Here is a 13,111-nt window from a genome sequence, read left to right on the forward strand (position 1 = left end):
AACTACTGTCTTTTTTTCAGCTAAATAATCCACTAATTGCTATTAGTCTATGTTCTACTCTCTCAGGTGATAGCGGAAAGAGAGGAGGGTTTTGTATGGGGAATAAAGGATATAACACATAAGGCAGAATCTGACTGTAGAGACATAGGTGACTTTATAGATGGGAAGCTCTGAGCCAGAAACACAGCCTGTTGGCTCAGTATAGCACCTGTTTAATATAAGTGGGGTAGTGTCGCTAAAGTGTTTGCAAGTTGTGAAACTCCACTGTTGAATATAGTTCAGCGCCTATGTATTAATACCACCTGTGTCCACAAGCTATGGGTTGAGTGAGCTCTCCTATAACTACATTACTATACCTATACTATTGCCTAAAGTCAGCTAGAAGTTCCTGGGGTGTCAAACACCCTACTATGCTTTTTTCATTTAATAAGCGAATGCTAAATTACAACTGAAGATAAGCAGACATACAATCGACACTAATATTTACATACAATCAAATATATATATATATATATATATATATATATATATATATATATATATATATATATATATTTGGTCAGAAGGAGCACCACCCATGTAATGTGTACTTTATTTTAGTTTCTGTGACCTACAACCAAGCATTGTTGACCAACTGAAATGGATAGCTACGAAGTATAGGAGTGGTTTATAATACAATAGAATGTGAATGAGCAGAAGAACCTGTGCAATAAGCACGGATGCTAAAGGAGTGAATCAGCTAATATGCAGTAGCACCGCCCATAAGGTGACTGTAGGCAGGGAAGTGTGCTTAGAACAGTCTCACCAAGGAACTGCAGCATGGCTGTACTACCCTTGGGTGTGACCGAGGGAAGGTGCAAGTAGCAGTTACGCTAGTAACTAGTGCAAGGGTAGAGAGAGAAACTTCTACAGGGATTTCTATCTTGTGATCAGCTGTCTATTGGGTGTTGTAGTTCAAGTGATGGAGAGCACAGTTTGATATCTTGACACAGTTTGTCAAGAAAAATGCATACGCTAATTAAATGTTCAAAAGGGAAATTAATTATAGAATATAATTATCCACAGGGGAAAATACCCACAAAACACCCCATTCTGTGGGTGTGAAATATTGCCCTCAAAAAGAAGAGAGCGTGGGTTCCCCCAAAAAATAAAAAACAAAGATTAAAAGCTAATTTATTAGGAAAAAAAAAGTCTAACACGTTTCATGCCTATTGGGGCACTTATTCATAGGCCTATAAATAAAGGTTGGCCATAAATGGGCAGAGTTCAACTGCTGATTTGGGTCCTTCAGACCAATTTGCAGCTTATCTGCCCATGTAAGGGGACCCCCGATGGGCTACCCTACTGATAACTGGCCTAAAATTGGAAATAAAATTACCTGTTCTGATCGTCCATATACCAGTCGTATTTTTTCTAATAAATGAGAATTTAATTTTACTTTTTGTTTTTTTGGGGGGAACCACACTTTCTTCTTTTTGAGTGAGATAATACATTGACCAATATTGCAGGGATACTACACAGGACCCCGAAAAGGATCTTTACTTTTCCCACAACAAATTAGCCTGTGAAAAATTCAAGCAAGTCGTCCTTGTACTTACATCGTAACACATCGACGATTAGATCCATATCGGTGCTGAGTTTTTTGACGAGGTCAAGATTAGCTACAGTCATTATTGGCACATATTGATCACTGTCCATTTGTGATATTAGGTACATGTCACTGGCCAGATTCTCTCTGTGGGAAAGCAAACACAGACATCCGTGTTAATTGTATATACCCCAACTGACCGGTAGTAACAAATTAAATTTCCTTGCACGCACCAAAAATACAATAGATGGATTATATATAAAGATTTATAGATTATGAAATATATTTAAACAATATTAAGTTATTCTGCACTAAGCAAGGAACTTCTTTATTCTGTGAAAAAGATTAGCATGAAGCCAGGGGCAGAGCCAATCTAGCCTATAGCCAGGGGCAGAGCCAGACTAGCCTATAGCCAGGGGCAGAGCCAATCTAGCCTATAGCCAGGGGCAGAGCCAGACTAGCCTATAGCCAGGGGCAGAGCCAGACTAGCCTATAGCCAGGGGCAGAGCCAGACTAGCCTATAGCCAGGGGCCGAGAACCCTGTAATGGGGATGGCTCTCCTTGCTGCTTGTATTTACAGGTCACCGCGTAACTAATCCTTATGTAAAAATCTGAGCAGCTTCACCTTCCAAATGTGGGCGGTGCAAACGTAGCATAGGAATGGCTCTGTCTGTCCCATATGAACAACCCACATAGGCGGTACCTAAGAGCAAACTAATACTGACAGTCTAGAGTGGCTATGCCTACGGCAGTTTAACTAGCCATACATTGCTTGCTGTATGAAGTGAGTAATATAAGATTGCAGCCAGCTCAGCTAGAGGGCTGGGCCTTCCCTACCCTACAGGCAAACAAAATATAAGCTTACAATCTCATTATTACAACGACACATACCGAGATAAGCAAAATTCCAGTGTTTTCTTAAGCAAATCACGGAGGTCTTCTTGACCTTCTGGCTGTGGGAGATCATTTGCCCCTGAATGGTTAACGGAAAAGAAATGAAACATGAGCAGGCTTTCCAATAAAAGGTGGTGAGCGATTAAGTGTGCCATGATAAACTGGCAGCCAAAATACTAACGCCTACCACTCATTAGTCAGATGCTATACTATAGATAGCGTTAAGTTCTTACCTTTAAATTAACTTTTAGTATGTTAGAGATATAACTTACAAATGGCCTTTATAATATAATATATAATTATATAATTTTTGACATATCTGCCTTTCTTTTCTAAATCTTTCCAGTTTTCAAATGGGGGTCACTGACCCCGGCAGCCAAAAAACTATTGCGCTTTGAGCTTAGTTTTATTGTTAGTTGCTTTTTATTCCTTCTATTCCTTTACTTCCTTCTTCCCTACTATTCAGACTATCATTCAAACCAATGCCTTGTAGCTAAGGTAAACAAGGCCCTAGCAACCAGACAGCTGTTGAAATTCCAATCTGGAGAGCTGCAGAATAAAAAGCTAAATAACTAAAAAAAAACAATTTCAAATGGTCTTAGAATGTCAATGTTTAATGTCATACAAACACACTGATCCCCAACCAGTGGCTCAGGGGCAACATGTTGCTCACCAACCCCTTGGATGTTGCTCTCAGTGCCCCCAAACCAGGGAGTTATTTTTGAATTCCTGACCTGAGAGTATTCAATGCTTTCGAGTGCAGGAACAGGTAGGAGGATTTTTCAATAGTGGGGTGTATTCTCGGCAAACATTTTTCGGCTTGCTGAGAGAACATGCTCCGTGTGAGATTAGCCTCTAACATGCTTTATTATTACCCAGAAAGCCCATTTAATGATCCCAGGCTAACAGCCCACAAATCAGTATCCATTTGGCGCGTCACAACTTTCACCCAAACGGGTCAGCTGGGTGGTTGTGTGTGAAGCAAGGTAGTGAAAAATCAATAAAGTACCACATCCCAAAGCAGTTCGCACCCTAACAGGTAAGCGCAGGACCCAGGTGATAAACATTCAGATCAGCGTACCATTATCTTTCTGTACTAAATTTGCTGCCACTTCCTGATCTCTCTGTGCCGCCTCAAGCCCCACTAGCTGGCGGGTTAGGTGTTGGTAAAAAAAAAAATGTTTTCGATCATCACTAACAGCAGTGATCCCCAACCAGTGGCTCAGGGGCAACATGTTGCTCCCCAACCCCTTGGATGTTGCTCTCAGTGCCCCCAAACCAGGGAGTTATTTTTGAATTCCTGACTTGGGGGCAAGTTTTGGTTGAATAAAAACAAGATTTGCTACCAAATAAAGCCCCTGTAAGCTGATAGTGTGCATAGAGGCTGCCTAATAGCCAATCTTAGCCCTTATTTGGCTCCTCCCTGAACTTTTATGGTGCTTGTGTTGCTCTCCAAGTCTTTTTACATTTGACTGTGGCTCATGAGTAAGAATGGCTGGGGATACCTGACTAACAGGCATACAAGGCCACATGGCTGGGCCCACTCACACCTGGATCCACTGGAAGTATTCCTGGTACCCTGATGGGCCAGGCCGACACTATCATTTACACAGAACGTCATTACCTGAATGGGTGGTTTCGTGCATAGATTCATATTCCGAGTTTCCCAGAGATATAGTGTTCATGTCTGTTCTGTCCGATACAGAAACTGATGGGGGTACTTCTTGTAACACTGTTAACACTGCATTTTGACTTTTCTTGTCACTGTCATCATTGGCGTCCAGGCCTGCAATATAAACGCAAGGATAGGTTAGCAGAAAGCTAAACCAATGCATGAGAATCATGATCACATTATAACATGCAAACATGGAGTACATTCATCTCATTTTTTTGGGTGAAAAGGTAAATTCCATGTGCTTTAGCGTTACTTGGTAAGTGTCGGTGCTTCCTTCCTGCCAAAAGGACAACAACTATATCTTGCTTTAAGGCTCTAGTTAGTCGTGCACATGTGAATTTGTGTTTGGCAGGAAAGTGACTTGCAGACAGTGATATAAAATATTTGTTCCTAGTGCTCAATGGATGATCCAGCTCAAAACGTAGCTAAAAGCCATGCTGAGGTGGTCTGCACATACCTTCTCTGGAGGAGTCTGGAGGTTCATCGGGCAACTCTTCCCAGGATGGAGCCACAGTTCCATCAGCAGTACCTCCAGCTTCCACATTCAACATGGGATTCCCCCATACTTTAGCATTGGGGTTTAACTCTGAGACCTTGGTTGATTCCTATGACAAAAAAAAAAAGAAATAATATACATATATAAATAAATCAAACACGAATTAGATCACTTAATTTTTATACTTGCACCTGCCTTATACGTGCGCAGATTTGTCATGCACTTTAATTTCTGTCTGATGATAATTGCGTGTTCACTTAAAGCAACTAATCAACCCGAGTCTAATTCTATTTAATAAGATTTATGGATTTTCTGGTTCTTTACACTTAATTTTTCCCATTAAATATGAGAAGGGAAACTACACCCTCTCTCTAAAAATATACTTCATAAGCAAGCTTATAAATAAAACCCTGCTGCACCTAAATAAACCATTTTCTTAAAAATATACTTTTTAGTAGTATGTGCTCTTGGGTAATCCTAAATAGAAAACTGCCATTTTAAGAATTAAGGGCCGCCCCCTGGGATCACAGGATTCACAGTGCACACAAACAAGCCAAGGCGCACATACATGCTAGGCCCCATCAGCCAATGAATGGGCAGAGTTCTGCCTTTTGCTCCCACACTTCTTCCTGTTACAGTCAGAGCTGCATTACTTCCTGTCAGCTGATCTCTGAGGGAGCACATAGCCCATCACTAAATGGCGGCTCAAGGGAAAGTATGTAAAAGGGCAATATTTACTGATATATATATTCCAGTTTGGCGAGATTCGGTAATAGGCCACTTAACATAATATAAACTGTTGTTTAAGTATTCATTCTGGGGGTATAGTTTTCCTTTAGGGGCAGTGCAACAGGCCCAATCAATGCCCAGGGCTTGTAGAAAGAGACAGAATGTAGGTACATAGGAGTAAGTTAGGGTGCTGGGTAGCGGAAGAGGCACCGCAGTTCTATGCTACTTGACTGGCGGAAGCTTATATCTAACTGGTTACTATGGATCACTGCACTGCTGCATCTATGGTGATAAATGAGCCCCAGAAGATTTGTATATACTGACAACTGTGTATACACCATGATAAGAACACAGGAATAACCTGGATATTTTCTGTACCCGTCCTTAGACTACTACATACAGTTGGAGCTTCCATACAGTAACCTATTCCCAGTGAAATAGAAATGACTGGGTCACAGAACAATCTTATACAGGTATAGGATCCATTATCCGGAAACCCGTTATCCAGAAAGCCCTGAATTATAGAAGGCCTGTCTCCAATAGACTCCATTTTAATCAAATAATTTTCGATTTTTAAAATTGATTTCCTTTTTCTCTGTAATAATAAAACAGGACCTGTACTTGATCCCAACTAAGATATAATTACCCCTTATTGGGGGCAGAACAGCCCTATTGGGTTTATTTAATGGTTAAATGATTCCCTTTTCTCTGTAATAATAAAACAGTACCTGTACTTGATCCCAACTAAGATATAATTACCCCTTATTGGGGGCAGAACAGCCCTATTGGGTTTATTTAATGGTTAAATGATTCCCTTTTCTCTGTAATAATAAAACAGTACCTGTACTTGATCCCAACTAAGATATAATTACCCCTTATTGGGGGCAGAACAGCCCTATTGGGTTTATTTAATGGTTAAATGATTCCCTTTTCTCTGTAATAATAAAACAGTACCTGTACTTGATCCCAACTAAGATATAATTACCCCTTATTGGGGCAGAACAGCCCTATTGGGTTTATTTAATGGTTAAATGATTCCCTTTTCTCTGTAATAATAAAACAGTACCTCGTATTCTTTACAATGAAACAAATCTTTTGTAGCAGCAATCGATAATATAATGTGCACGTTTATACATCAGGAGTTCCAACCAAACAATAAAAAGCATTAAAAAACTCAGAGTTAAAAGAGACGCTCACCTTTGTAAAAGTTTAAGGAAATAAATATACACAAAGCCCGGGGGTGACAAGGAGGTGCCTTTTAAAGGGCTGTGGGGGTGGGAAATGTGTTTGTGAATCCTGTCCCTGAGAAAGCATGGTGTATAACCGCGTAAAACGCGTTGCACCTCCTATGTAGGACTACAGGCCCAATAAGGGATGAGCCAATATCTGGTTGCACTGTAACACTTAGCATAGCATATAAATGAAGTGAATGATAAAGGGACAGAATGTAGTTACCAACATTTGCACAAATACGTTCATATGGCTTCCTTGGCTCTGCTGTACAAGTGAGCTCCACCACTCCACCTGTTACCATAACGCCTGCTCCAGGCTGCTACATTCCCTTCTCCCACCTGTTCTGCTACAGACGGATCATACATTTTAATCACTAACAACAAAGCACTGACAGATACATACATATGAACGCTTCCAGGCCGGGAAAGCAGGAACCTTACATCACAGCGCATTTTGTGCCAGAAGCAAGGAATCCCTGCAACCTTGACTCCAACTGACTTATATACAATCATCTAATGGTGACATGATTTATGAAAGGACAAACAAGCGGACGTAATTATTTTATAAAGCCTTCTAGTGTGTCAATAGCACTCATGGCTGGAGGGATGGGCATCCCCAAAGTGCCTGGAAATGCCAAATGGCATGCCCGGAAAGGTCTTCTATACAGATATATGAATTTATGAATGATTACACCACGGCTGTCCAATCGGAGGCCTGCGGGTCAGATGTGGCCCTTCAAAGGTTTTTTTGTTTTTTTTTATGGCCCCCGGTCGGCTCTAAGGTTTCATATACTTCATTATATAATATCATTTTAGATTAATCAAGCCCTTCAGCATGCTGAAGATATTACATATAGTGCCTCAATTATAAGTTGGACAGAACTGTATTACACTACTACCCATTCTACAACAACACACAGCTGCCCATGGTCACAATAACGCATTTTAAACAAATGGGCGGGTTAATACAGAAATAAAAAGTAAATATTAGTAGGGGAAGGATCCCCAGCAAATTCTATTGGTTATAGCAGTAGACTAATAAATGATTTAGGAAAAGGAGATACTCACGGAATCAGAACACATTTCTTGCCATCCCCAGATGCTGTTACTCTCTGGAACTAAAAGATGAAAAGCATATTTTGCGGCAGAGATATCTGCCATGTTAAGATTCTCATCACTGTAGTGGTCTCCATCATTTCCATTGAGGTTCTCTAATAGAGCATGATGCCATAGGAAGTCAACGGGATAGTCAGAACTAAGAATAAAACTGCCATCGGATAGGTGGGCACTATCATCCAGAGGTGGGCTTGTTGCCAGAGATTCATCCAGTAGATCTTCCATTAGATTTAACACAGGCTCTTCCCTACATTCGGAGGATTCTAGAGCGCAGAGAGTTTCCTGGGCCACCCTGTGGATTTCATAAGAAGGAGTAGCGGCATACTCATCAACCTGGCTATGGGAATAACTGGGCCTGCTGGTACAGAACCCATCATGAAAGTCTTCTGCCTCAGCGCCATTTTGATTATGATCAACATAATCTTGTGTTAATTCCGTTGACAAATGTCCCAATTCATTTTCAACGCTATAATCCATCGTCTCACCTAAAACTGGGGGTATCTGTTGTAACACCTCACATTCACCCAGGAACTCACATTCAAAAGAAGTTTCTGTATAATCAGAACCAAAGACGCCAATGGGCCCATATGTATCTCTTTCACTTCCTTCTGTATTATTACAAACACTATTTATTGTAGTCTCTCCCTCCTTGTCTGGACAACTATTAATAGGTGAATTTATGTCAAAATAACTAATCGCAGAGACCACATTTCCTTCCATAACAGAGGAGCCGCAGCATGAAATCTCAGTTGGCAGATTTGTAATATCCCCTATAATTATTGGAGTCGTGTTTAGATCACTGGAAACACAATCCAACAGCACAACATTCGGATGTTGATCCATGCTGGGAACGTCATAACTTAATAAAGTCTCCGTTACAAACTCTTCAGTAATTTGGTGTGCAGAAACAGGGCCCTGTACTTCTAAGGAGGGTAAACCCTCAGGAGGCCCATCCGGTTCTAAAGGTCCCATATTATATGCAGAGCGTTCTTGGTCCTTAATTGGAGAGCTGCTTAGATCTGTGTTCTCGTCAACAATATCATGGTTACTGGGCACAGGGTGTGACTCTTCTGGGACAATAAGCATTATACGTTCATCTCTGACGTCAGGCCCTACTGTGAACATATTGTTCTGTAAACCTTCACTTAAATCCGAATGACAACTGGACACAACGTTGCTTTCATTCAGAGACATGGGGCTACACAAGAAATGACCCTCCTGTTCTTTCTCGCAAGTTAAGTGCGTGGGTTGCTCAACAGGATTTTCAAGATTTATATCCAGGTCTGTATTTAAACATTGCCTGACTCTTTCCAGCAAACATGCTTCGGTTAGACCATCTTGGGCTATTGATTTAGATTCCAATAACTCGTTAGCACTAGAGTTGCTCATAAAATCATCAGCGCATACTGGAAAATGATCAGTACTGCAGTGCACCTCTGGGCACGAGATTATTCCAGAACTATTGCCTTTCATAGTATTACAAGAATCAGTTTCTGAATATAAACAACAAAGTGTATCATCAATAGGGTTCATGTCCAGCTGTGTGTCACACTTTGCACAACCACCATCTGAACCTTCTCCTATACTTTGCACAGATTCATTTAAAGAACATAGTAAATGGGTTGAATCATGTTCTGAGAGCTTATTTATATCTTCAGGGCAAGGATCAATGTAATTTGTCTGTTCTTTGGAGCGTTTCTCGTCATTTGGGTCGCCTGAGAAAGAAACTGGAACTGATCCATCTTGGCCTATGTCTAGTTCATATTTGTGTGTCTGTCTATCTATAGGAAGTTCTTTAAAATCACTTCTAACGCATTCTGGGCTTCCAGTACCGAATGTAAGCAAATCTGGCGAATTTGCGGAAAGAATAGCCCCATTGGAAAATGTAAGTCCATTGTCAACATGGTTTAAATCAGTTAAGACTGCAAAATCTGTGTCCAATAGTTTATTTGCCAGCTGGGCATCACTGGGTGCTGGGCTGTAAGTACTTTCTACCTCTGGCTCCGATGGTTTAATTAATAGCTGGGCATCACTGGGTGCTGGGCTGTAAGTACTTTCTACCTCTGGCTCCGATGGTTCATTTGCCAGCTGGGCATCACTGGGTGCTGGGCTGTAAGTACTTTCTACCTCTGGCTCCGATGGTTTAATTAATAGCTGGGCATCACTGGGTGCTGGGCTGTAAGTACTTTCTACCTCTGGCTCCGATGGTTCATTTGCCAGCTGGGCATCACTGGGTGCTGGGCTGTAAGTACTTTCTACCTCTGGCTCCGATGGTTCATTTACCAGCTGGGCATCACTAGGTGCTGGGTTGTAAGTACTTTCTACCTCTGGCTCCGATGGTTCATTTGCCAGCTGGGCATCACTGGGTGCTGGGCTGTAAGTACTTTCTACCTCTGGCTCCGATGGTTCATTTGCCAGCTGGGCATCACTGGGTGCTGGGCTGTAAGTACTTTCTACCTCTGGCTCCGATGGTTCATTTGCCAGCTGGGCATCACTGGGTGCTGGGCTGTAAGTACTTTCTACCTCTGGCTCCGATGGTTCATTTGCCAGCTGGGCATCACTGGGTGCTGGGCTGTAAGTACTTTCTACCTCTGGCTCCGATGGTTCATTTGCCAGCTGGGCATCACTGGGTGCTGGGCTGTAAGTACTTTCTACCTCTGGCTCCGATGGTTCATTTGCCAGCTGGGCACCACTGGGTGCTGGGCTGTAAGTACTTTCTACCTCTGGCTCCGATGGTTCATTTACCAGCTGGGCATCACTAGGTGCTGGGTTGTAAGTACTTTCTACCTCTGGCTCCGATGGTTCATTTGCCAGCTGGGCATCACTGGGTGCTGGGCTGTAAGTACTTTCTACCTCTGGCTCCGATGGTTCATTTGCCAGCTGGGCATCACTGGGTGCTGGGCTGTAAGTACTTTCTACCTCTGGCTCCGATGGTTCATTTACCAGCTGGGCATCAATAGGTGCTGGGTTGTAAGTACTTTCTACCTCTGGCTCCGATGGTTCATTTGCCAGCTGGGCATCACTGGGTGCTGGGCTGTAAGTACTTTCTACCTCTGGCTCCGATGGTTCATTTGCCAGCTGGGCATCACTGGGTGCTGGGCTGTAAGTACTTTCTACCTCTGGCTCCGATGGTTCATTTGCCAGCTGGGCATCACTGGGTGCTGGGCTGTAGGTACTTTCTACCTCTGGCTCCGATGGTTCATTTTCCAGCTGGGCATCACTGGGTGCTGGGCTGTAAGTACTTTCTACCTCTGGCTCTGATGGTTCATTTGCCAGCTGGGCATCACTGGGTGCTGGGCTGTAAGTACTTTCTACCTCTGGCTCTGATGGTTTATTTGCCAGCTGGGCATCACTGGGTGCTGGGCTGTAAGTACTTTCTACCTCTGGCTCCGATGGTTCATTTGCCAGCTGGGCATCACTGGGTGCTGGGCTGTAAGTACTTTCTACCTCTGGCTCTGATGGTTTATTTGCCAGCTGGGCATCACTGGGTGCTGGGCTGTAAGTGCTTTCTACTGCAAAATCTGAACCTTCAGGGGGGAAAAGATAAGGCTGCTTTGCCGACGGAAATGATTCAGGTACTTCATCAAGTTTCAGATCATCAGAATCAACCACACAAATGCTATAAAACGTGTTAGTCCTTACATTTGTATTGTGACTTTCATCTGCAGAGCCGACTAAGTGCAGGCTTTCAGCCATGTGCTTTTTTGTTTTACTGAGGTCCATTACGGTTCTGCCCTGACAGATGTTGGCCGCATCATTTTCTTCACTCACTTGTTCCGTAAATGAACTCTTCCATGTGGTCTGGCTTATGTCCAAGGCTTGTGCTTTTAAGAAGGAAACTTCCTGCGGGCTTTGCTCTGGAGTCAGTGACACGTGAGACCCAGCACCACGGTCACAACTGGGCCGTGAAACTATCGGAACAGCAGAATTAGAGGTTACACCGCTACAGTTCTCGCTGCCCCGTGACACAGAGCGTTGGGCCTTTAGAGCCCTGGAATCAATTAGTGAATGCATGTCACAGATTAATCCCTCTGCGGTTTCTGCCTCTTTCAGACTGTCGTACTTTGCCAGTACATGAGGTGCACAGTTTAAAGGGTAGAAAAAGTTGTCTGACCTGTATCGGCTTGCTCTCTGGGAAGGCTGACTTTCGTCCATGCTGTTGTAGCACGTGTATCTGGCGCCCTTGCACCCGTGGCTTCCAAGCTCTGGATTTAAGGAAGGCACATCTCCTGGCGTGGAAGTGGCAGTTTTCAAACAGCTTGATGCCTTTTCTTCCGAGTGAAAATCCTCATTTTCTGAAGGAGGGCTTTGTCCCAAGTCATCACATGATGCCGTACTGAACAATCCGGTCTTTTCGATGGTTTTGCGTGGACACAACTCTTTACTAAAACAACAGCCCATTCTAACAGCATGCTCTGCGGCCGGCTCTTGCTGATGCTCTGACCAGCCTACAACTGATTGCAATACGGCTTAATAAAAAAAAAAAAAGGCCACTGCTCGGAAGACAAAAATAGCCGCTTTGCAGACAAACCAGCCACATGGCCCTGTCAGTCAAGCCACAATCCAAAAGCATAGTGGATGCTCTGCATTCAAGGGCTATGCCAAAATACAAAAATGAGCAGCTGTCTGCTTTAAAAGTTGCAGAGTTCAAACTTACAGACAGATTTTCAATGCAACACAATCCTTTCAGAGACACTGCTATTAGATATGGGGGTCCGGCAGTATAAGAAGTGGGCAAATTATATAATGCAAATAATGCTTTGGCCATTACAACTCGGCGGCACAGAACGGACTGTGAAGTCACCAGGGATGGTGGAAAAAGATACTACAAAAAGGGGGTCCCGGAAATAATCCCGATACACATAAAATGTACAACTTGTAGATGCACCCAAAGGACAATGCAGGTTTCCCCATGCTAAGACAACTTTTTAGTAAGTATCACAGGAAGCTAAAAGTAGTTCAGTTTAAGGGTGAAGGCACACTGAGCTACTAGTAGCAGCTACTTTTTCATGGCTACTAAACGCCAGTAGAACGGAAATCCAAACTTTAACAAAAAGCCATCCTTTTCACTTATCGGCTCATACATTGGCCCCAGGGTAGTGAAGAAAGATGAAGTTTAAGAAGAGAATTGCTTCATGTTGCTTGCTGAGAAGAACCCTGGGCCAGGGCAATTTTCTACTAACAGGAGCACCAGCCAGGGGTATCATGTAAGGGTGAAGACACATGGAGCTACTAGTAGCAGCTACTTGTTGTGGCTACTATAATAGACAATGCTGATCATTTACTGATAATTGTCTCTGTGTGTGTTTTAGCAGAGGCTATTCTCAGGGGATTTTCTGGAGTTTAGTAGCGATGAAAAAGTAGTTGCTACTAGTAGCACA

General features: G+C 42.8%; 1 protein-coding gene across 5 annotated transcripts in view; it reads right to left on the bottom strand.

Annotated features, from left to right (window-relative positions):
* larp4b (La ribonucleoprotein domain family member 4B) overlaps window positions 1–13,111 on the bottom strand; it is a 48,005-nt gene that overhangs the window by 10,978 nt on the left and 23,916 nt on the right. For 2 of the 5 annotated variants that reach the window (XM_031903251.1, NM_001130268.1), the window contains 4 exon segments: window positions 4,615–4,762; window positions 4,107–4,268; window positions 2,480–2,561; window positions 1,599–1,735 (listed from right to left, as the gene is read on the bottom strand). In XM_031903251.1, coding sequence (XP_031759111.1) covers window positions 1,599–1,735; window positions 2,480–2,561; window positions 4,107–4,268; window positions 4,615–4,762 — 529 coding nt within the window. 5 annotated transcript variants of the gene reach the window in all.

The sequence above is a fragment of the Xenopus tropicalis genome, chromosome 6 (assembly GCF_000004195.4).
Source record: "Xenopus tropicalis strain Nigerian chromosome 6, UCB_Xtro_10.0, whole genome shotgun sequence".
Classification (NCBI taxonomy): Eukaryota; Metazoa; Chordata; class Amphibia; order Anura; family Pipidae; genus Xenopus; species Xenopus tropicalis.